The sequence below is a fragment of the Pavona decussata genome, unplaced genomic scaffold (assembly GCF_977016875.1).
Source record: "Pavona decussata unplaced genomic scaffold, jaPavDecu1.1 SCAFFOLD_92, whole genome shotgun sequence".
Classification (NCBI taxonomy): Eukaryota; Metazoa; Cnidaria; class Anthozoa; order Scleractinia; family Agariciidae; genus Pavona; species Pavona decussata.
In genome coordinates this window covers 3,902,418-3,927,501 of record NW_028145509.1, presented here as the reverse complement: position 1 = coordinate 3,927,501, position 25,084 = coordinate 3,902,418, and the positions used below count along the sequence as shown (strand labels likewise).

The following is a 25,084-nucleotide window of genomic DNA, read 5'->3' as shown; positions in this document are numbered from 1 at the left end:
AAGGATGTTGTAAAGATATTGCTTCGACTTCATGAGCAAGGGTTTTCCAAAGGAGTAATTTTTTCTATTGTTTTGACGGAAAATACGAGACAGCTAAGCGTCGTGTCATGGCGAAAATTTCACACTCTCAAAACGAGTGGCGTTCAGACTTTTGGCTCTTGTGGCTTCTGATCGTTCGAAAGCTGAAATTTTAATAGCCTATCCCGTGTGCAACATAATGGAGGAGACATCGTCAGTCATAGTTTGCAGTGTTAACATCGGGAACCTAATTATCTCTCGACGTGAAGTGTTGGAAGCCTGTGTCATTGAAGCTGTTCCAATTGTCTTCGTTGTAAGAGACTCGTAATCTTCCAGATGAGTAAATGCAGTTATCTTCATTTCCAGTTCTTTTCTGCCGACGTGAGTACCTTTACATGTGGGCTTTAGAGTAATAAGTCGGTTTTGTGCTTCGTAGTTCTTTAATAAAGACGCAAGTGACGTTCAATTATTAAATAGCTACAGTAATTCTCTTATCTGAAATGCATTCATATCATGTTGTCCTGCCAGTGCAGGCTTGAGGAGGGGCTTGAGTCAGAAAATGTATCTGCGTGGCCTGGTTCATATTGCTAGTGTGAGACAGTTGTTAAAGTTATTGAAGTCAAGCCATCTTAAACAATAAATTAAATAGCATTATTGTGAATGACATTTCTCAAGTATTGAAAGAAACAACCCCTTCACCCTTTACCTCATCTGCACTCTCACCACTTGGGTGCTCATGGGTTAAGGCTTTTTATACATTTGCACTATAATTATGCACCTGTGACATCAAATTGTGGTAAGAGCAAACAGTATGCCATAAGCCACAGACAAGTGGCATGACTAATGTTCGTACCTTGTTTTGAAGTCCTCTTTGGGTTATCAAAGGACACATGGAAGGCCAAATGGACTTTGAAAACTCTTTATGGCTGACAATGTCATTTGTACATCATATAATTATTTACCAGTTATTTCAGTTATGTTAGTTGGTGCCAAATATTTAAGGGTGGGGAATTGTCTTTTTCTCTGTGTCCAAGGTTAGGGAGGAAAACATAAAGTAAAAAAATATATATATATTTGCAAATTTCTGGAGGTTATCTATCAGCAGTAATTGACCCATAAATTAAGTTCAAATAACATTGTCTCCTTTGAACCAATGAAATTCAAAGTTCATTTTGACAAGGAATTTTGAGTTCAGTTCAATTCAATGAAAAATCAAAAGTTCAATAACCACACAATCAGTTCAAAAACCACACATCAATTCAGTAACAGTAGACCAATGTAACAAAAACTATAGGTGATTTGTTTTCAATTTTCTCTCGTTCATGCTTGTCAAGGATATAAATGAGAGGCCTGCTTGTAAATTTCATATTAGTTCAATTCAAAGAAGGCTTAAAAATTCAATCACCACACCAAAACAACAAACCCACCCCCCCCCCCCCCGCCCCGCCCAAAAAGGGAGGATTCTATAAATGTATGTATTTGCTAACCACCTGGCCCCAGTTGTTCGAAGAGCGGATAAGTCATTATCCAGTGGAGCAAATATACTCCACCTAGTGTTTTAGGCAAGTTTTCCACACAATCTCACACTTAAATTTGATGTATCCTTTTACCCTATCCACAAATTATAGGGCTATTAGGAAAATCTTGCACACATTTTATCTGCCGGGTAGCGACCTATCCAGTGGATAAAGTTATCCGCTCTTTAAACAACTGGGGCCTGGGTGATAGCAGACCTCAAATTAAGAAAATTTACTGGTGTGGGTGTTTTTAGTTCAATGGGTCTTGCAGGTAGGGAAAGGGAAGGAAGTGGACAAATATGTTTGCATTATACATGTATTAATAGGGTTTATAAGTTATATTACTATAGTTTAGAATTTTCCTCACTTACATGAAATTTTTAGGGATTTAATGTTTTTAATTTTTCTTTTTAATTATTTTATTTTTAGAGATTTAAACAAAAACTCAAAAGGAAAGAGACCAGTAAATCCCCCTGAGACGGCAAGAAAGGAAACAGACAGCAAACGGAAGAAAGCAACAAGACTGGAAGAAACTGTGACGGCCATACAGTTAGCAGAAGACAAGGAGGAGCTTGTAAAAAGGGAAACAGGGATTGTGGCACTTGAGAGAAGAGTTAAGAGACAAGAAGAGTCCGTTAAAAAGTAAAGCGAACAAATTAAAAAAAATAAAACAGTAATGGAGGCCCAGTGGGTGGCTGACCAGCTAAGGCATATGGCTGGTCAGCTTGACAGCTTGGCTGACCAAATTTTGGATCATAGGAATATGTCAATGTAATCAAACATGATGCTGTACACCAATGTGAAAATTATTGTCAGCAGACATTTATTAGACTTTGACACAGTGAATTATAATAAATCATATACACTGTAGTTAAGTGGCCATTGCAGTTACTCCTGGTATTGCCACATTCTTCCTTTTGCTGTCTGTTTCCTTTCTTGCCATCTCAGGGGGATTTGCTGGTCTCTTTCCTTTTGAGTTTTTGTTTAAATCTCTAAAATAAAATAATTAAAACGAAAAATTAAAAACATTAAATCCCTAAAAATTTCATGTAGGTAAGGAAAATTCTAAACTATGGTAATGTAACTTATAAACCCTATTAATATAATGCAAACATATTTGTTTGAAATTGGAATTTTATATAAACTTAGATATTATGTCTCTATGAATACACTTAAACAACTATACTATACGGTCATATATCGGTATCGAAATTACGGGTCAATGAGCTGGGGTACTGCCTGCCAAACAAAATTTAAAAAGATCAAAATAAGCCATATTCCTGCCTTCACTGCATTTTCTTTGCACACAAAAGAGATAATGCAACATTTTACTCTACTCGAAATCTAGAGAACATTTTTAAATTGAAAATTGGTTCCCTTGTGCATAAATTACAATACAATAAAAAAAACACCCCCTGCACTCCATGATCTTGTTTCCCTAGCTTTTGATATCCATAAATATAATACCAGATTTGCCACTAGTCAAAACCTGTACAGACCATTTTCTTGAACTAATTATGGTTTAGCACGGTTTAGAGTAGTGGCATCACAAACCTGGGAAACAATTCCAATGGAAGTTAAGTGTCTGCGCCAAAATGTTTTTAAGAAGAAATACAAACTTTTTCTATGTGATAGCCAAACAATAATATTAAAAAAATTTAACGTATACTATATACTTCTAATTTGCTGTGAACACTTTTTTCCTTACTGTTGTATTTTCATCTCCCAAGCCTAATATAATTAGCAGAGCTCTTCAACCAGTATTATAAATTCTACTTTCCCCTATTTTATTTAATTGCACGGAGGTATTCAATAACTGTCCAAATTCCGGCGCGCTGATTGGCTCATAGCTATTGTCTATAAAAGTACAGACAATAAAAATGACGTCAGATGTAATGCGCGCGCTTTTCAATGAAAAAAAAATTGCCAATTCCGCTCATACTTTTTCCATGTTATTGTAAAAAACAAATTGGCAGCAGTTTTCTACAGTCTATACTCTTATAGACCATAAAATGCCCAAACCTTGGCAGTGAAACCGCTCGCCTGTGGCTCATGGTTCCACTTGCGTTTTGAACATTGTTTGACATCATTTTATTGTCTATAAGAGTATAGACCATAGAAAACTGCTGTCGATTTGTTAAGTGGCCAACACGAAAGCTTTGCTCCTTTGACCACTACGCACTTCTTCCGTAGAAGGTAAAATCATTCAATTAAGTGCTCTGCATGTTTCATTTTTTCTTACTATAAAATATATTGTATTTTGTTGTAATAAGTGTGAATAAAATTGAATTCAATTGAATTGTCTACTTCCTTCTCTTTCCCTACCTGCAAGACCCATTGAAGTAAAAACACCCACACCAGTAAATTTTCTTTATTTTAAGGTCTGCTATCACCCAGGTGGTTAATAAATATATATACATTTATATAATCCCCCCTTTTTTGGCAGGGTGGTGGAGAGGGGGAGGGGGGGGGGGTAGGGAAGGGGTGGGAGGTTTGTTGTTTTGGTGTGGTGATTGAATTTTTACGCCTTCTTTGAATTGAACTAATATGAAATTTACAAGCAGGCCTCTCATTTACATCCTTGACAAGCATGAACGAGAGAAAATTGAAAACAAATCACCTATAGTTTTTGTTACATTGGTCTACTGTCACTGAATTGATGTGCGGTTTTTGAACTGATTGTGTGGTTATTGAACTTTTGATTTTTCATTGAATTGAACTGAACTCAATATTCCTTGTCAAAATGAACTTTGAATTTCATTGGTTCAAAGGAGACAATGTTATTTGAACTTAATGTATGGGTCAATTACTGCTGATAGATAACCTCCAGAAATTTGCAAATATATATATTTTTTTTTACTTTATGTTTTCCTCCCTAACCTTGGACACAGAGAAAAAGACAATTCCCCACCCTTAAATATTTGGCACCAACTAACATAACTGAAATAACTGGTAAATAATTATATGATGTACAAATGACATTGTCAGCCATAAAGAGTTTTCAAAGTCCATTTGGCCTTCCATGTGTCCTTTGATAACCCAAAGAGGACTTCAAAGCAAGGTAAGAACATCAGTCATGCCACTTGTCTGTGGCTTATGGCATACTGTTTGCTCTTACCACAATTTGATGTCACAGGTGCATAATTATAGTACAAATGTATACAAAGCCTTAACCCATGAGCACCCAAGTGGTGAGAGTGCAGATGAGGTAAAGGGTGAAGGAGTTGTTTCTTTCAATACTTGAGAAATAATGTCATTCGCAATAATGCTATTTAATTTATTGTTTAAGATGGCTTGACTTCAATAACTTTAACAACTGTCTCACACTAGCAATATGAACCAGGCCACGCAGATACATTTTCTGACTCAAGCCCCTCCTCAAGCCTGTACTGGCAGGACAACATGATATGAAACGCATTTCAGATAAGAGAATTACTATAGCTATTTATTAATTGAACGTCAGTTGCGTCTTTATTAAAGAACTACGAAGCACAAAACCGACTTATTACTCTAAAGCCCACATGTAAAGGTACTCACGTCGGCAGAAAAGAACTGGAAATGAAGATAACTACATTTACTCATCTGGAAGATTACGAGTCTCTTACAACGAAGACAATTGGAACAGCTTCAATGACACAGGCTTCCAACACTTCACGTCGAGAGATAATTAGGTTCCCGATGTTAACACTGCAAACTATGACTGACGATGTCTCCTCCATTATGTTGCACACGGGATAGGCTATTAAAATTTCAGCTTTCGAACGATCAGAAGCCACAGGAGCCAAAAGTCTGAACGCCACTCGTTTTGAGAGTGTGAAATTTTCGCCATGACACGACGCTTAGCTGTCTCGTATTTTCCGTCAAAACAATAGAAAAAATGACTCCTTTGGAAAACCCTTGCTCAAGAAGTCGAAGCAATATCTTTACAACATCCTTCATATCCACAGTTCACAATTCCTGATACTGATGGCTCAAAAATCCGAAGAAATCATGCCCGACCCAGACGCCATAATTCGCCTTCGCCGAGACAGGCTGCTGGGCGCGAATTTGACCGGATGTGACGTCAAGTTTTGTTGGATGATTCTGATACGAAAATTTGAGGAGTCTTCTCCCCCGCCCCTGATCATGTATTAATCTGCAGATTACTTGCACAAATGACGTAATTATGAACTCACCAAAAAAAGGACTGGGCACCAGTGCGTTGAACCAGTATGCAAATTCATCGTGTTTGCATCTGCTGTGTCGTCGCATTCGTCTGTGAAAGAAGTGTTTGCAGCTGACTTCTAATTGATTTTTGAGGTAAGAAATACTGTATAAGGACATGAATTTCATAACAGAATAGTATTCGAGTGGCTTTTCTGGGTAAAGCGATCGCTTCTAAGCCCAGCGACAAAAAACAAAACCGACAACGAAAGTAAACATTTAACAAAAGGGACGCGTCGCTCGTTTATATCGTTGTCGCATTTACATTCTTTGCTTTGCAGAAAGAAATGTAGCCTAAAAGCTTATGATATTTGGTATTGGTTAACACATTTAGTGGCGAAGAGTGCTCAGTACTTAACGTCCATCGATCTGTCAAGTTTTGTAAGATACTTGCGAGAACCAATTTGTTTCGAAGGCTACGCGGTACGTACACAGTCACAATAGGTCTTTCGAGCAAAATATTAATTTGGCCAAGGGTCGGCTAAACGGCGCATAATTTACGAAGACTTTTAACCGTTTATTCGGAAATTCAGTATCTGTTAACTGAGGTTATTTAATTTGAACTAGACACTGCATGAATGTGATGTTTTAAGCCTCAAAGAAAATTAATCTACGATTATTACTACTAGGCTAGGCTTAGTTTTATGTAAGCTACTTAATTTAGGGTTACAATTTACATAACAGAAACAGTGACCATTCTCAATTTAGCCAGATTCTATACTTACTCGATAAATACGGTAGATGTTTTATTACAAAGTTAGCTGAGTGGAGCAAAAGGCAATCCATGCCTAGAGAAAATGTTCCCCCATAACCCCCTCCCCCTTGGGCATTGAATCATTTTTGACCGTTCATTTAGCGTGGGTACTGATTTAGGGGAGGGGAGGGTGGCATTTGTACTCTAATGCTCTCAATAAACGTCCCTTAATGAACATCCCTGTCTCAGAACCCAGTGGGGGAATCCTTGGTGAGGGGAGGGGGGAGGAGGAGTTGGGTAGTTTTACCCAGTTCTCCAAATTCTGACCCCTGGCATTTGTGTTTACAACTTACCAAAATATCTCTGAAAATTTGGTTTCGAGAGTAGATGGCTTTGACATGAGGGCAGATTAGGGTTCACAGTATTCAGGATGATTCACTTTAGGACAGTGCCTACTATTGTTACTGCCCGTCAGTCTGTGCATCTTGTGATACTCGGGTTTCCTATGGGTGGTACATGAAGGTAGTAATACAGGGATATTTTTGCACGGTTTAAAACTATTTGGAGAAAGCAGCACTTAGCAAATGCTTTTGGTACCAAACAGAAATTTGGGGGTAGCCATGGAAACAAAGGCCATATATTGCTTTGTATTTTACTGCTTTTTAGAATAATTATTGCTTAATTATCCCTTAAAAATGCATGGTTACCACCAATTTTCTTTTTGGATTTCCATATCCCTTGCTAAGAACTGCTTTTCCTATATAGTCATAAACCACAGAAAAATACTTGTGTATTAGTAGGCACTGTCCTTAAGCATCCTTCTCCCTTTCTGATAAGTGTTCCCCCTTATGCATTGCTTTGTTAACAAGTACCCCTAATCCAATAGGTGCCCCATAAGTGTTCCAGCCCATAGCAATAATTTAGCATAGCGTCACAAGATTGAATGCTGTCTTTTGGCTTCCTTGTTTGAAGAGAATTCTAAATTCCACTATCCAATCTAAAAATGGTATTTCATTTGTTCAAGGTGTTTACTTAGAAATGTGTTCTGGCTATGCAAACTTTTATTGTCACAGCTGTATTGTTAAGTTTCAGTCATTCTTCATTAAGTGACCAGTTCTTCACACTCCGATGTTTATTTCTAAAAAGAAATGAGTGTCCTGTCCGTAACAAATCACAATAAGTGTCCGTTCTCCAATAAGGGCCTTCACTGTAGTTACCAAATAAATTACACAATTTAGCACCCCAGGTGGTAAATTGAATCATTATTTTAACAGTATTTGGTCACATGTTATAGAAATACAGGAAGTTGTTACAGGGAACCATGTGGGATAATAAGTGAGAATGTGTTGTTCCAGAAAATATCCATACATCCCACACAGAAGGTTTTTTTGGTTTGAGTCCCCATTCCCACCCCTCCAGAAATTCCAGTTTAGCTCCAACTTTTGTTTAAAAATTTTGGCTTTTAATACCCCCCACTCCCTTAGAATTTTCAGTGACCTTGTTCCGTGGGGTGGGTATGGATATTTTGTGGAACTGTACAGTAAAGAATCTGAGGATATTGCTCTTGTCAGATACAAAATATGATCTCAAGTGGAACGAACATGTAAGCGTGTCCATTAAGAAATCTAATAAGTGCTTGTATTTTTGGTCCTACTTAAGAGAGCTGATGTTAGTCACAAGGACATCATTAAACTGTACGGTTATAAGACTAGTATTACAACACTGCTCGCCGATTTTACACCATAGCTTACCTGAGTATCTCAGTGAGGACCTTGAGCGCATTCAAAAGAGGGCACTGTCTATACAGGGCTTCTGATAATTCGCGGGAAAAAAAGTCAAATTTCGCGGGATTTTTGGAGACTAATTCACGGAGAAAACGGCCGATTTCACGGGAATTTCGCAGAAATTTTCTGGGCAAATTTCGCCGAAAAACAAAGAAGAAAGCCAAGAAGAAAGATTTCAGAAAAAAAAAGATATATTGGAAGGATGTCAAATTCGGGGCAAGAAAGAAAACACAAAAGTTCATCCAACACAGTTCTCAAGGCAATTGAACTTGTTTCGAGCTACAAGAAAAACATAAGCGTTACCGAAACGCCCGGCCGGTTAACCTCCATTTTCAGCTGCAATTTAGAGCCGAACACAGCAACGCAATAAATTTCTTTTCTCTCCTTGGTCTCTTGTGTTGTTTTGCAGTTTACAAGGCAAGATTGTTCGTGATCGAAGGTTCAAATCCATTTGTGAAGTCAAAACATTGTTGTGTCTTAGATCGTGTCCTGCACGTACGATTAAACAGGTGCCTGCATTACTACAGACAGCAGTTTCCTTTCTCACTTCGTATAGTCTCACCGAAAAGTCTTCTCATTTCTTGTCCCCAGTTTTTCGCAACATTTCCAAGAACGCCTGGTAGTTATGGTACGTTATGTTTACTCGTGGCAGTGACGAAATTTCAAGATAAATTTGCATTTATGGAAAGTAAACAGCCCCAGTAGCCAAGATAAGTTTCAAATATGTTTTACCGACATGTATTTGGTAGGATTTTTAACAAATTTCGCGGTATTACACGTTTTTTTGTGAATTTCGCAGGATTCCGCGGATATAGCTGAATTTTGCGGCTCCGCGACGGCGAGAAATATCAGAAGCCCTGTCTATAACATCACCCGAACAATCATACCGTCAATGTTTAGATAGCTTTGGACTCAGTACCTTACGTGATAGGCACAATGACCATTGCGCTAAGCTATTCAATAGTATCTCCTCTGGCCAACACAGCCTAGCGCTGAAGTGCTCCCTCAGAAACATCGAGGTCGGTATAACATAAGAAACAAGAGGACATATGAAATGCCACGATTTTACACAGAACACTTCAAACAATCTTTTATTCTGGCCATGTGTGACCGAGCCAATAGCAACTTATGTACATGTAAATAGCAATCAGTTTTATACTCATTTTTATCAATTTTCTAGATTCTTCCATTCTCCCAATTTTAATTAAATATTTTTACATTATCTCTTATTTACTTAAATTTTTTGATTATTAATATGTTTGTAAATAGTTGATGGTGCTGAATATTTAAATATTCTTAACATTTATGTTAATTATTATACAATTCAGCCTTTTGGCTGCCATATGGTTATCCAGAATAAACTATCTATCTATCAATACTGTAAGGATTGTAATAATATATCACTGAAAATTTGACAAGAAAGTCAGAAAAAACACTCCAAACTTGCCCAGTTTTAGCATTCACTGTGGATTTTTGTGCAAATGGTGGATTCTTATTATTTGCAATGGGTTTTTTCCCTAAAGATCATTGATTTGGAAGAGCAATTAAGCAAACATACAAGAATTAAAATAATTCAACATTTTGATGCAATACCTAAGGTCATTATCAAGAAATACACTAAAACAATTGAGGTTGTAAAGGTCAGCAATAGGGTTTAAAATGAATACAAATTAGTACAACAAGCGGCAATCCTGTATGCAGAAAGCTCATTAAATAAATGCTTTTGCACGAATTGAATCACCGTGCATGTTGTGATGGGTTCAGCTCTTTCACAAACAACATCTCATCTTCCATCACCTTTGGAGTACCGAATAGTTGTCAGTCAAGGATGGCTAAATGTCCAATTCATGCACATGTTTCATGTGTTTCCATCAATTCACTAAAAAAAGTACTATGTAATTTTTGTATTTTTTTCCGCAGGATAAAGAATTTCATTGCATTTAACTTCCACCATGTTAAGGCAGAGGCAAAATTCTTAGCAAATTAGCCTTAGTAAAAACAAAATAATTATAAATTTCAAATGTTCTAGTTAACATTTAGGAGACAAAATCTGCAGGGCATGCTCCAACCAAGCAAGTTTGGGGCATTTTTCTGTCTTTTTGGCTAAAAAAGCGATTTCCCATCTTTTTCAGGGAATCCTTCAGTTGAGGACCTGGGGGTATAACAGGCCTTTTGGTTCAAAAACTGATTTATTTTTTTATGTTTAAAAGAAATATGACCAAATTCTAAGAGAAATGGGGTGGGCTGCTAAGTTTCTTGAATGAACTGTTGTAGGCCATATGCCAAGAATGAGGACAATCCTAAGAAAACGAAAATTTTATGCATACCTGTAAATAGGATTTTTATCTCTTTTATTTATTTATTTATTTATTTATTTATTTATTTATTTATTCATTTATTTATTTCTTTTTGAGCGGGGTGCATACTGTAGCTATATTTTTGCCCAGTTTGCTTTTATATTTTTGGTAGAAACCAACTCCAACTCAAAATTCAGCCTGGCAATTAAGGGGATACGGAATAATTACTTGGTCCAAATCGTTTTGAGTTAGAGGACATGCAGACCCCCCATCCATTCCTTGATAGGATCTCTCAAGTCAGTACATTGTCATTTTGTTTTAGATAAAAGTACAGATGATTGACTGCGCCTAGTGGTTCTAAATCCCGATAAAACACTGCTGCTCGTGTTTTAAACATTACATAAAATTCATATGAAACTACATCCGGTACCCGAGTTGTGTATTTTCCATATCTTCACTAGTGAGGATATTGATGACATCATTTCTCGCTTTTTCATGGTTGTTTCTGCAAACAGTTTGTGAAAAACTGGTTAGCAATAGATTTGTCTATAATAATGCTACAGAAAATTACCGTGGTGGCTTGAAGATATGAATTTTTTTTGCATGCTAAAAACAATATTTTACTCACTCACTGCCCTCGTTCTTAAAATATTGTAGTATCCTCTACGTGTACAGTGTTATATACAGTGCAGCTCAAAGATTAGCAAACTTTGCATACGCATACCATACGCAAGCAACAGCGTATGCATTTGTTGTCATACGTGTATGAATACAGGCACATACACATATGTCCTGCCTTCATTATTCATTGCCATACTTTGCTTTATGTGGCATTGTGTTTTGCATGACAAGAGAAATGGTATTAAGTAATAATCATTACTACAGAAAAGTGCTGCTCAATATACTTCATCTGAATGGTCACTCTACAAGAATTTTGTCCACAGACTCAAATGAGGACTATACATGTACCCTTTGGTGCCGCACATACCTATATATAGCTTATTTAGGGAGTACCCCCCTCCCTCCCCACCCCCAGGTTAAAACCCACTGCATGTGACTGACATTTTAACATCTGCAGGAGTGAAAGGGTTTATATATAATGGTCAGTGATGATGGTTCTTGTTATTCTCAATACCAGTCTGGCCCAACAGTTTACTGACGGTGGTGTGGTGGGGTAGTGGCGAGCACATTGGGCGTCAAATCTGCAGGTCAGTGATTTGAGGTCTAGCCTCTGCTGTTGTGTTGCTTCTTTAGACAGGAAACTCTGCACCATATTATGCATAAATGGGTACTGGCAACATACTGCTGGAGGTAACCCTGTAATGGACTAGTTTCTCATCCATCGGGGTTGTAACAATACTCCTTAGGCTAGTTGTTTTATGCCACTAAATCCAGGTTAGCCCAAACCACGTAGGCTTCCTGTTGACCATGTGTAACTTGACCTTACACTGTACCTCAACAGTGTAATAACTACAACGCAGAGAAATAAGATGTCAGGGCTGTCACTAATTTTTCAAGTAGGCAGGGAAGTGAAAAATGTAACCGGGTTACAAAATTTTTGTAGTTTTAAACTGCTTGGGGTGGGGAGGGGAGGGGCAAATACACCCACCCGCACATTAAACAGCCGACGTGACTCATGACTAACTAGTAAGAGCGTGACAGAAAAAAAAGTCAGTGAAGACTGGAAATGAGTAAAACGAGCGAAAAAGCATGGCGTCGCAAACATTTCAGGTACGTAAACGGGTACACTCTTTCTTAAATGAATAGCATTGCTTTGAGAAATAAATTCAAGAAAACTTTCTACAATGATGTACAATACATAATCGTGACAATTTCTGTAAGTCCAGGCGTGAATACTACTAATAAATTTGCTTGGCATCACTTGGCCTGGTGCTTGATTGAAGGAGAAATGTTCAAGACCAAACATTCGTTTGTTCAGTAAATTATAATCTTACCTAGAAGCGGAGCCAGAAGAGAAGAAGAATGTAAGAGAAGAAGGAATCCAGTTTCCTTTGTTTAACATGTTCTGCTTCTTTTATGTGGATGACATTTTCACACCGCCAGAAACTCCGACAGCAAGATGACCAATTCGAAACTAACATGTTGTAAAAGCGTGCGCTTTTTAAAGGAAGACGTCATTGTTCAACATTACTTGTTTTCAGTGAAAAAGAGTTTTTATTAGTAACATATGGGTTTATTTTTTAAGTCACCATTTTTTTTATGTGATGTATTTTATTTTTCCAATGTGATAGCTTTGTATCAAAGTAGCCAGGGCTCAGACTCATAGTAGCCGGGAGAAATCTTCTGCCCCTGGCCCTTAGTGACAGCCCTGAGATGTCATTTGTTTTTACACTGGAGTAACTTTTACTGTATTGTTTTCCAAAACTTGGTTGGTAGCATGTGACCTCATCCAGTTTTGTGGCTGAAACATTAGAGCTGCAGAACTGGATGCAGTCACAAGTTAACTGAACGGTAATTTTAAAAGTCACCTTGTTTTTTTTTTTTGGTTTTTTTTTTTTTTCGCCTTATGTGTTAATTTTGAAACTAGCACCTATCAGTTATTTAACGAGGCTTGTAAGGGTTTTCCATAGTGTTTGTGAAATGATGAAAGATTACAAAAAAAATGTATCCGATCATTTAGAAAAACTATAAACATCTTTGTAACTCAGTTGTTGGGCGATACTTTAAAGCTAGTTCTGACATCATAGTGGTTACCATGGCAACAGGTCGACTCTACAAAAAGGACCTGTAAATTACAGTTTCTACAAAATGTAATCTCAAAAAACTAAGTCGGTGATCTACCGTTTTTATTGCTTTGTTGGAAAGCACCCTAAATTTGTTAACTCCTCTTTCAATATGACAAAACATTATCCAGTATATCTTGTGTTACATGTATATCAAAAAAGGCATTTTTTTTCACCTACAAAAAATTCTACTGGAGAAGTTACTTGAAATCTCTTAAATGTTTCTACAGTATTAATGAAGTTGCATACTGAATGTTGCATGCATGCAACAAATCAAGATAGCTCACCAACCAAAGGTTTTGAGATAAAAACAAAATGTTAAATGCTTCTTGCAGCTTTTATTTCCGGTTTGCGCGATTTTACGCTGCATTTCCACTTCCAGTGTTGTGTGCACTAGACTTTTGATAGACATTTTGATTCATTCAGCTGACACGTACACCTTAGCTATGGCGTGGGTGGGTTATGGGCGTGCATGTGATTAAAAACCCTTCTGAGCCTCCTTAAATATGAAAATGCTTATCCCTGATAGAAAACATTGTTTACTGGCATTTTTTAACATTTAACTGATTGCCAAATAATTTTTTATTGTAAGCTTCATTTTTGGAGGCTGGTTTTTGTACAAGTTGTTTATTGTAATAATTTACAGCAGTTACCAACAATACCACCCTGCTAAAGGAACCCTTTTTCCACGATTCCTCAAGTGAAGAAAGGATTTCCAGCGATCTTATCAAGTTTTTATTGAGCATGCGCAAGCTGTTGCTTGGATACAGTTTCAAACCCAAGCCAAATTCCCTAGTCTCAAAATAATAGTGTTTGCCCCAATTAAACAACAAAAGCAAGCTTTTTGTAAATAAAAAAAATAATCAGATAAGCCCCTTATTGCCTGTAAACCAAATGCTTTCAAGTTTTGTTTGAGTTAAGTTATGTCAAGCCATTTTGCAATGACATCACACTAACAAATAAGTGCATGTTGGGGCATTTTCTTGGGGTAGCATAGCTCTTGCTAAATACTCTTCTCCTAAAAGAGTATTTCTTATACAACTGACCATTGAGAATTGTACTTATTCATCGGAGCAATTTTCATCTGCCTACCAAATTAAATGATCCCATAATTCGTCACTCGGACCAGCCTCCCCATAGTTTCCGGAGTGGGGAATATCTGTTTCACGGGAAATTCGGATAAACGTGTAGACTACAAGAAGTCCCATATTTTCCTTAGAGATAATAAAGTGAGTGAAACACACAAAGTCACTTCAGTATTATCCCTCAGAATAATAAGATATTACGCGGAGTCAGGAGCTGTTAACTGGGGATTATGGCTCCTGCTCATATTCAAGAACAATTGTGAAGAAAAAGTAGTGTTTTCTTTAGCGGAATGTCATACTATATCTCAAAATTGCCTTCCATATCATTGAATTGAAACATACGAATAGGCAAGTGACTGTCTGATTCTAAGACCTTTTGTATTCATTTCAATTTTACACCTCTTACTAACCGAGTTCAAGGTCTGTGCTGTAAGTTTGTGCGGGCCATAAATCAATGCGAAAAAGCAAGGATCTGTAACTTCCAGTATGGACCAAGAAAACCAGGTTCATAAGATATTTATTATATCTCTAAGATTAATAGGGGTGCGGGAAAGAAATCTTTTAAATTTAGCGGGTCGCACAGTGAAATGCTGCCCACAAAATTGACCAATCACACTGTGAGTACTAACTGAGAGAGATAATAAACTATGATATTAATATTATTTTGTTTTTCTCTAAAGTGAATGAGGTCATTGTTGTGATACCCATCTTCATCCAAGGAGATCAATGTCTGACCATCCTAAAAAGGGCAACAACTGCATGAGCCAAGGTGGAAATGTACCTGAACATGAAACAGCAGGAGCTGAATCTTTCAGATGCGAGCAGTGTAACAAGTGTTTTAAAACCAAAGCCAATCTACGGCAACATAAAAGAATTCACACAGATGAAAGACCTTTTAAATGCAACTATTGTTTTAAGTGTTTTAGGCACAAAGGGCATCTGAATGAACATAAGCGAATTCACACCGGGGAGAAACCATTTAACTGCAACCAGTGTGGCAAGCGTTTTAATCGGAAAGGTCTTCTAAACCAGCATCGAAGAACACACACAGGAGAAAAACGTTATAATGGCAGCCAGGCTGACCAGTTGTTGAATGACCAAGGCAGTTTGCCAACACTCAAAATTCTTCCACAGCACATAACAACAGGTGAACAAGACAAGTCCTTCCCCCAGGAAAACAATTTAGAAAATCAAGGATTAATTTGGGAAAAGGAAGCAGAAAGAATGCATGTTCCAGGAGAGTCATGTAAGTACATATGAAGAGCATGAAAAAATGGTGCATTTAATTTATCTGTTCAAATTAAAGTCATGTCATTGCTGGATATAATGCCTGCATTCTGCAACAGTATTACTGTATCATGTTGGTTTGAAACAAATCAAACATACACTGTAACACTACATTAGGTATGCAATGAAAGAGAGATTTAGAAGGGCATTTATAGAGGATATTACATGACCGCGCAGAGATACAAAATTTCTCTTCTCATTTTGAAAAGTTTTTCAACACAAGAAGAGAAATTCCGTATCTTCAAGCGGCCATGTAATGTTCTGTTTATTATATAAACACCAATGAAACACCAAATCATTGCAAAAGGCGCGATTTATTATGTAACCATAGCAGTGGTGATCTTTTCATCTGTGAACATAACATGTTATTTTCCCGTGTGAAGATATCATGTTATTTCAGAAAAGCTCACCTGGCATTTAACTGGTGTTTGTATAATAAAGTTTTTATAAATGTAATGCTGTATATTAAACAAAACGAAGAGTGTTTCATCCTATTTCCAAGCACCAAGAAGTGGTTTGAAAAAACAAGGCAAACCAAGTTTTTTAAATCAAGATGGAGATGACGGGAAATAGGATGAATCACTCTTTTGACTGATTGATATTTACATTATTTGTTCTTGGAGAAACTCAAAGCAAAAGTTCACCAAATTTTATGATAATTTAGGGTGCTTACCATTTACATGGAAAGCCCGGAAACTCCAGTTGGAAAATCAAATGGTACGCATCATTCCATTTGGAGTACTTCTGAAATAATGGGCTTTTGGTCAAAGTGATGCATTTTTCTTACTCCTTGTGGGATTTACAGCCGATGTTCATACATTTTGTTTGCTATTCATCTTCTGTTAAGACAAGCTAAATCATTTCATATTTATGCCAAAAAATTTCCATCCGGGTGGTTTTCGTAAATGGTGAGCACCCTTAGATTACAATTTCTTTTGCAAACCTCCTTCATGGTGGTGATTTCCTTTGTTTTCTCTTCATGAATTATTAATGAATTGAGGTGGTAAACGTGAGGTTGGAATTTGTGATTTCTTTGAAAACTTATTACATAGATGAGAATACACCTGTAGGGCAAACTATTTCTGACCTTTGATGCTAAATGTAAAACTGCTCAATTTTACTGAGAAACTGAAAACGGTGAGCGGCAAACTTGATTGATTGAAACATGGCCACTTGCTCATTTCTGCCATTTGCCGTAAACGTCACTCTTAATCTCTCACTTGTCATAGATTGTTTTACACAAAATTCTTAAACAATAATATGCCTTACATTTTTCAAAAATTCCCCATTAGAGAAAGGGTTTTTCATTGCTTGTCCTCAGTACTCATTAATGGGTCCTTTAATGGGTGATATCAATGCTTATTCAACCCCTGGGGTCATGAGAATTAAGGATATGATCACCCGAGGTGAATTTTGTGGTATTTTAATAACTTCTCGCCAGTATTTTTATAAGAAAAGTATGGGAACAAGATAGGAGAATTTGTTCTTTGATATTAGGAGGTTATCCCAATCAAGAACATTAACATTCCCTAATTAGGATACACAATCTAATTATGATCACAGTTTGATCTCTTGGGATTTTTTAGTTGAAAATTTAAGTGGTAGAAAGTTTTAAGGGAGGCAATCTTATTTCCCAAATCGCCAAGCTGTAATTGCAAGCTGCCATTACTCTGCACTTTCAACAGCATTTTTGTCGTTCCAAAAACAAAAGAAGTTATTTTTGTAGTGCTACACAAGTTTGAGGTGACAGTTTGCAAAAGAAAATTTCACTTTTTCTTGACAACTTAGTGAGAATTTCTGAGGCAACTATGCCATCCAAACAGATTTTCCACTGAAACGAATCACTGGGTGCTCCTGTTTCGAACAACCTACATGTAGTCTGCATTCTCAGCAGGCTCCTGTTGTAAGAGATTTTGTAAGGAGTCTGCAGATTATATATAATCAAACAGTGTCGAACTGGAGACCAGTACATCCTACATGTAACAATGTGACTACATGTTGGTGAATTCAGTTTGTGACAAGCATGGCAAATTAGAGGAAATTGCCAAGGAGAGTCAAACTCACTGAGCTACAGAGAGAATTGCTGTCATCCAAGTGTGGTGGTTGTGGTCACCATCTTTGTATGCTTCTCTCAAGGAGAGACTGTTGCCTTCCATTAGTTTTCTTTTTGAGAAAGGATTGAAAACATAAGAGGCATTTTGCTTATATCGTGGTGGAAGTCAACATGGCATGGCATTAGCAGGGCTGCATATGGTGTAAAACAGCTTCCATTTGGACTTGCATAAGAAAGTTCTGTCTGTTATACAAATACCAAGCAAATCATTCCACTACCAATTCTGCTGAAAACTCTGATGAGGTGGTTATTGTGAGCAGTGGTAAAATTAAAAGTGATCAAACGAAAATTTAGAGTAGAATTATTGTGCTCTTAATTTTGTTTTTTTAACCTTATTAAGGGTTGCAATCTTCCCGGCCACACCCATCATTCATAATGGCCTTAGCTCCCACTAGTCTCCTGTAGCTCAGTGGAAGAGCATCCGAACTAGTAATCGGAAGGTCTTAGGTTCGCCTCCTGATAGGAGCACTCTGATTTCCTTTTTCCAAGTATGCCTGTGTCATTCACTGAATAATACATCATTCACAATGCTTTCTTAGCAACGAAAAGCGACATATTTATTTTCTTAAAATAAGCCGAGACTCAACTTATGTCAACTGGTTTTGGAGACTATGATATTTCTTTGTAAGTAAACTAAATAAAAAAAGACTATTTAAGTATCGAAGTATTTAGCATTGTAGTGCTAATTGGGGACACTATAAATCAGTAAAATAAACATAGACTGATCATAACATTTGTTAAAAATCTTAACTGATGGGAGGCAAACCAGTTTGCTATTTACAAAGCGTGGCCTTGGATTTGAAAACGGGGCTACTGTGAAACAAATCCAAGTGGTCAGAGCTGGACTTGAACCCGGAACCAACGGATCACGAGTCCGCCTCCCCTCCAACCGCGTGATTTATGGCACGTATTTTCATTTACCTTCAGGTCGTGAGGCTGTTGTTGTGTTACCCACTACAGTACAGACAGTTATAATGGCGAACAGTTCAACAATTGGTGACACGTGTGAAAGTCAAGCGGGCAATATCAATTCTACAAATGGTGATATGTGCGAAAGCCAAGCTGGAAATGTCGGTGAACGAGGAGGATCAGGAGAGCAGCTTTTTAAATGCAACAAGTGCGACAAGTCGTTTAAGGAAAAAGAAGAACTAAGCAGACACAGGCGAACGCACTTACCAGAGAAACGTTTTGAATGCAACCAGTGTGGCAAGTGTTTTAGGCACAAAGGAAATCTGAACCAGCATAAAATAACTCATACAGGGGTGAAGGCTTTCAAGTGTAATTATTGCAACAGGTGTTTTGGACACAAGGGTCATCTGAATGAACATAAAAGGATTCACACAGGGGAGAGGCCTTTTAAATGCAACCAGTGTAGCAGGAGTTTTTCTCGTGCGGGAATTCTTCAACAACATAAACTAACCCATTCGGGCGAGAAACCGTTCAATTGTAACCAGTGCAGCAAGCGTTTCAACCGGCAAGGGCTTCTTAACCAACATCTGAAAACGCACTTGGCGGAGATTCGCGCTGGCATTGTTTTGTTGCCTAGTACTATAGAGAGACTAACCATGGCTCAAAATTCGATGAATGGTGACTTTTGGACAAACCAAGGGGAAAATGAAGATCAACACGAAACAGCAGGCGAACCAACATTAAAATCCAATCCGAGTAAGGAGTATTTCATGCAAAGAGAATATCAGGACCAAAGTGACAGAACTCAGACAGGAGAAAAGTCTTTCCAGTGCAACCGGTGTAGCAAGTGTTTTAGTCACAAATGGCATCTAGACGAGCATGAAAAAACACATACAGGAGAGAAACCTTTTGACTGCAACCTGTGTGGCAAGAGCTTTAGGCACAAAGGAAATCTAAACCAACACCTAATAATTCACTCGGGCGAGAAAGCTTTCAAATGCACCTACTGTTTCAAACGATTTAGTCACAAAGGGCATCTCAACGAACATAGGCGAATTCACACAGGGGAAAAACCATTTCGCTGCAACCAGTGTGACAAGCGTTTCTCGCGGAAAAGTCTTCTCAAGCAACATGAAAAAATACACGCAGGAGAGAAACGTGAGGTCGCGGTTTTGTCATCTGGCACTGCTCAACCACCTATAGTCAATGAAAGTTCGACAAGTAGTGACTTGTGCACAGGCCAAGCACGAGATGTAGATGAAGAAGAAAAAGGAGAAAAATCCGCTTCACATTCCGACCAATTTAACGAGTGTTTGAAACGAAAAGAACATCTGAACCAACATGAAAGAACTCACACTGCAGCAGATAAAGCTTTTGAATGTAACTCGTGTGGCAAGAGTTTTAACCTCAAAGGAGATTTCGACGAGCACCTAGCATCTCACACAGCGGGCGACAAAAATTTAAAATGCAACTTCTGCAACAAGCCCTTTAGGCACAAAGGACACCTGAATGAGCACAAGAGAATTCACACCGGCGAAAAGCCTTTTAAATGTAACCTGTGTGAGAAACGCTTCAACCGAAGAGGTCTTCTCAAGCAACATCAGAGAACACACTCAAGACAGAAACACGAGGGTACTGTTCTGTTACCTCCTACTGTCCAAACGTTCGTATTGTCAACGAGTGGTGACTTGTGCGCAGCTCCAGTTAGGAGTGAAGGTCTGCCTTCTTTAAAATGCAACAAGTGTGAGGAGTATTTTATGCACAGAGACGATCTGGACCAACACAAAAGGAGCCACATGCAAGAGAAGGTATTTAAATGCAGCTACTGTTACAAGTGTTTTAGTCACAAGGGGCATCTCAATGAACATAAGAGAATTCACACAGGTGAAAGACCGTATAACTGCAACCAGTGTGGCAAGCGGTTTCACCGGAAAAGTATTCTAACCCAACATCTAAAAACACACGCAAGAGAAGAGTCCTCGTCTGACCAATCATTGACTAACCGGGAACACATGGAGTCATTAATAGATACCCACACAGAAGTCCAGCACACAACGGGTGAGCGAAAAAAGTCCCCTAATGGCGACCAGAGTGACAAGGCAGAATTTCAAGAATTAATTCTTCAGCCAAACAGTTTAACAGAGCACGAAGAAGCAGGTGAAGGAGACACGCCCTCAAACTGCGATGACAAGGTTGAAACTCAAGGAAGAATTGTGGACAAGGGAATTACAAGGACAAACATCACAGAAGAACCTTGTAAGTATGATAACTGCCCTTTCAGTGCGTAACATTTATTTAAAAACAGATACCCGCCGTTAAATCCCCTAGCGCAATCTATCTTTTGACACTGTTGTGATAGATGTACATATGCTGACCTGGTAGTGGGCAAGTGTTTTAGGTCCCGTGTTCACGGTGATAACGCAGTCACGTCTATACGTTTTTGCCGATGAGAAGATCCTCTCTTGTTTAATTCGGGAAGAGGTGAAAGCTGGCTTATGAACAGGCTTAATATTGGAGAATAATGTAAAATTCCCAGTATACTCCCTGGGCTTACATTCCTTCAAAGAATTACATTTGGGAAGGGCTTTTAAAATGGAGTTCAAAATTGGTGTGGCAGGGTTTGACAATAACAAAACAGCTTGAAGGATAAAGACAGCCAACCCTAACAGTCCATGGGCATATATTCAGAAGGCTTATTATTGGAAGGATTTTAGCCTCTGAGATTTGGGGGACGTATATTCAGAATTTTATGGTGGAGCGCTTCATGCAGAAAGAATAGTCGCCAGACAATAATTTAAGCTACAATGTCAAGCTTTTGTAAGTTTGTCCTGTGAAATCACCAGATTGCCAAGCTTTTGAAATTCAGTTTGTCAACTTTGGTTAAACTGTTTTTGATGTTATTAGTCGTGTTAGTTGATTTAGAATGAGAGATGTATGTACATAGTTCGCGAAAGCCTCCTACATACATGTAGCTCAAATAAGTCCCTGTAAACAGTCTTGGTCTCTTTTACGATTCTTGTACTATATCAAAGCAGTCGCAGGGGAGGTTCTATCTACCTGTTGTGCTACTAACACATGAGATACTTTTTAGTATCTGACAAGTGCATTTGTATCTGCTAGTCGTGTTAATCGTTTGAAGGCTCTACATCCCCGAGTGTCATCTGTGTTCTTTGTAATTGTAAGCTAGTTGGTATTTTCTAACCATTAACTGAGACCCACTGGATGAGAAATATTATTGGAAGTGTACTGTGGCATTTATAATGATTTTCATTTACCTCAGGTCGTGAGGCTGTTGTTGTGTTACGCAGTACTGTCCAGACAGTCGTAATGAAGAACAGTTCTACGGATGGTGACACGAGTGAAAGCCAAGCTGGAAATGTTCGTGAACATGAAAGATCAGGAGAGCAGCTTTTAAACTTCAACGAGTGTGATATGTCTTTCACGCAAAGAGAAGATCTGGACAAACATAAAGGAACTCACACAGCAGAGAAACGGTTTGAATGGAACCGGCATCTTGAAACACGGGACGCAGAGAAACGTGCCGGTATTGTTTTGTTACCTAGTACTGTAGAAAGACTTACGATTGAAAATTCTACAAGTGGAGTCATTTGCCAAAACCAAGCTTTAAGTGTAGATCGACAAGGAAGAGCAGGAGAATCAATAAAATCCTATCAGAGAAGCAACTATTTTACGCAAAAACAATCTCAGGCCCAACGTGACAGAACTCAGACAGGAGAAAAGTCTTTCAAGTGCAAGATGTGTAGTAAATGTTTCAGTGACAAATTGCTTCTTGACGAACATGAAAAGTCGCATGCGGGGGAGAAACGGTTTGAATGCAGTGAATGCGGCAAGAGCTTTAGACACAAAGGAAATCTTAATCAGCATAAAAGAACTCATACAGGGGTGAAAGCTTTCAAGTGTAGTTATTGCAACAGGTGTTTTGGTCACAAAGGGCATCTGAACGAACATACGAGAATTCACACGGGTGAAAAACCATTTCACTGCAACCTATGTGGAAAGCGTTTCAACCGAAAAGGTCTTGTTAAGCAACATCAAAGAACCCACGCAAGAGAAAAAGCTTTGACGTGTGAGAGGTGTGGTCAGTTGATAAGTGCTCAGGGAGATCTGCAGGCAGTTACAGGTGGGCGCAAGTGTGATACGTGTTTTCGTCAGACAGAGAATCTGCCGGAGCACAAAACGATAGATGCAGCAGGCGAATCCGTAAAGTGTGACCAGGGTCATTGACAAGTTGGAAACTCTGGGAACGATTCTTGAAAAGAAAGAACAGCAACAGCAGACCTAACAAAGAAGCTGTTTTATTAGCGTGGTAATCGCTCGCAAGCAATTTGGTGAGCGATTCCTCATCAACGCGTGTTGTGGACCGAATGTTTTAGCCAGAAACTCTTACTTTAACAGGAACTGGCAAGATTGTAGTTAGTCACAGGAGACCCAAATTTTATCAAACCATAGTCACAAAAAATTAATTGTACAATGTTAATTTTGACGTTACAAATCAGCTATGATGGAGTCGTCTTGCCTAGTCCCTATACAGCTTTCTCCTAGGCCCTTACGGTCAATTCCTTTCGGTGACGTATCCGAGACGAACGACCGGACCACGTGACCCGAAACGGATTGAAGACAGAGAGAGAGGGCTAGGAGCTAGGCAAGGAGTTGTCTTCCAATGAAATTTATTTTCTGTTTAATACTCACGTGCCAGCTAGCCTGCACGCCAAAGATACTTTCTGCTGTGTAAACAAGGCCGAATTGAAATCTCGCCCTTCAGTGGCGCCCAGTAGAATTCAAGCCCGCAAAAACTTGGGCAAGGACAGATGAAAACGAGGGATAAGGCCAAGTTTCGTGACTGAATGAAAATATTTTGTTCTCTTTATGGCTTTTGAACACTCGCTAGATTACTCACGAATGCTGACCAATTTCATACGTCTGACTCCCAAATGCGAACAATATTTAACAAAAAAAATACTCCTATAGATGCGAATATATTTCGTTTTTGTGTCCTCGAGCTTAACTCTGCCTAAATGTTTTGTGGGGCTGGGATGTGCTCAATCATCGAAAATTGTCATAAAAAGTTCGGACATATTCGGTAATGTTCGGAAATCATCGGTACATCTTCGGAAATCGAAGAAATCTCACGCATTTCACTCATAAGAGTGTGCAGGTACCCAAGCTCAACATCGTTCATATTGAATGTATGCTCCAACTGCGATGGTATAGTCGATCACAAGAAAGAATTGATCACACGTTCGCGTAAGGATCTCTTGCCGAGATCCCTCCAATTTTTCTTGGGGTTTGGGGTGGGGAGGGGAAGCAGAAAGACAAACGCTTGCTTTCTTTTATTGCAAATTGGTCAATGGTGTGGTTGGTTTGCTCGTATTACATAGGACGATAACAAGGAAATAGAGCCGCTGAAAATACAAAGTGTATCGTAAATTTATTGTGCTTGAAGGAGTTATCAGAAAAATTAGCTCAAAAATTCTTAAAAAGTGACGTCTCGCGAAAGGACTTTTCAGTTTATTGTTGTTCTAGAATATGATCAACCAAACGCACCCTAAAAAGAGCAAAATTAAAAGTAAACGAAAAACCGTGGGTCGCTTTTCTTAAACTAATCTTCAGGGGACCGTCTGGTTGAATTCGCGCGTCAAGAAAAGGGGTTTGTACTGCCAAGTACCACGAATCGGTTAGGATTGTTAAAATTATACATGGGATGTTTATAATAAAAATAAGGTAAAAGGGGGCATTGATGAAATTTGGGGTTGAAAATTAAAGATTGAGGTTAATAAAAATGATAGGCTGCTATCGATGTGCAGATCTCTTGCACTGTCGCAGCCCTACAGCAATCTTGTGTGTCTTATTTCGTGTACAGGGCGGGAGGGCTGGGTATAAGGCTCAACAGACTGTACAGCTTAACTGCATAGCCCATCACTGACAGACAACCTTAAAGACAACAATTCAACTGACATTCTCTACGTTTCAGAAATCAATGAATTATTATGGGGAATAATAAGCTTATCTTGCAATACCATATAATGCAGTTCACCTTGGGAGATTTTGCAGACCAATACGTGGAAAACATGCACAAGAGTCATGCAAGCTTTATCCTATTCCAGGCGTTCAAATTAATAGTGGGGAGCGGTGAGAACTAAATTGTGATGCGTGTGATTAAGAAAGGCGGGGAACGGGGTAGAAAAACGAGAAGAGTCTGGGGAGAGGGGCGAAGGAACGCCTGCGCTCTGGCGACAAACTGACCAATTTCATTCCGGCTGAAAAATGTTTGCCCGTGGTTAAAGGGACTGTGTCCGTGGAATTTTAGTGGTGTTTTGTCAAAATTATTCTTGAACTGTGAATACGTACTCTTCATCGTAAGGAAAATACTCATATAGCACAAAGAGGAAGATTTCTGTTATGTTCTTGAAGG

The 25,084-nt window shown here is 38.4% G+C and overlaps 1 protein-coding gene and 1 long non-coding RNA gene across 2 annotated transcripts; both read left to right on the top strand.

Annotated features, from left to right (window-relative positions):
* Window positions 1-3,880: 3,880 nt before the first annotated feature.
* On the top strand, window positions 3,881-5,103 carry LOC146473950 (uncharacterized). Its single transcript, XR_014866266.1, has 2 exons — window positions 3,881-3,982; window positions 4,018-5,103. It is a non-coding gene; the product is annotated as an uncharacterized LOC146473950 (long non-coding RNA).
* A 630-nt stretch (window positions 5,104-5,733) lies between these two features.
* Window positions 5,734-24,506, top strand: LOC146473949 (uncharacterized). The gene is made up of 5 exons (XM_085117989.1): window positions 5,734-5,834; window positions 11,652-11,721; window positions 15,023-15,588; window positions 18,670-20,907; window positions 21,932-24,506. Exons 3-5 carry the CDS (start codon window positions 15,069-15,071, stop codon window positions 22,894-22,896), a joined length of 3,723 nt encoding a protein of 1,240 aa, XP_084974115.1. The 5' UTR covers window positions 5,734-5,834; window positions 11,652-11,721; window positions 15,023-15,068; the 3' UTR covers window positions 22,897-24,506.
* The last annotated feature ends 578 nt before the right edge of the window (window positions 24,507-25,084 follow it).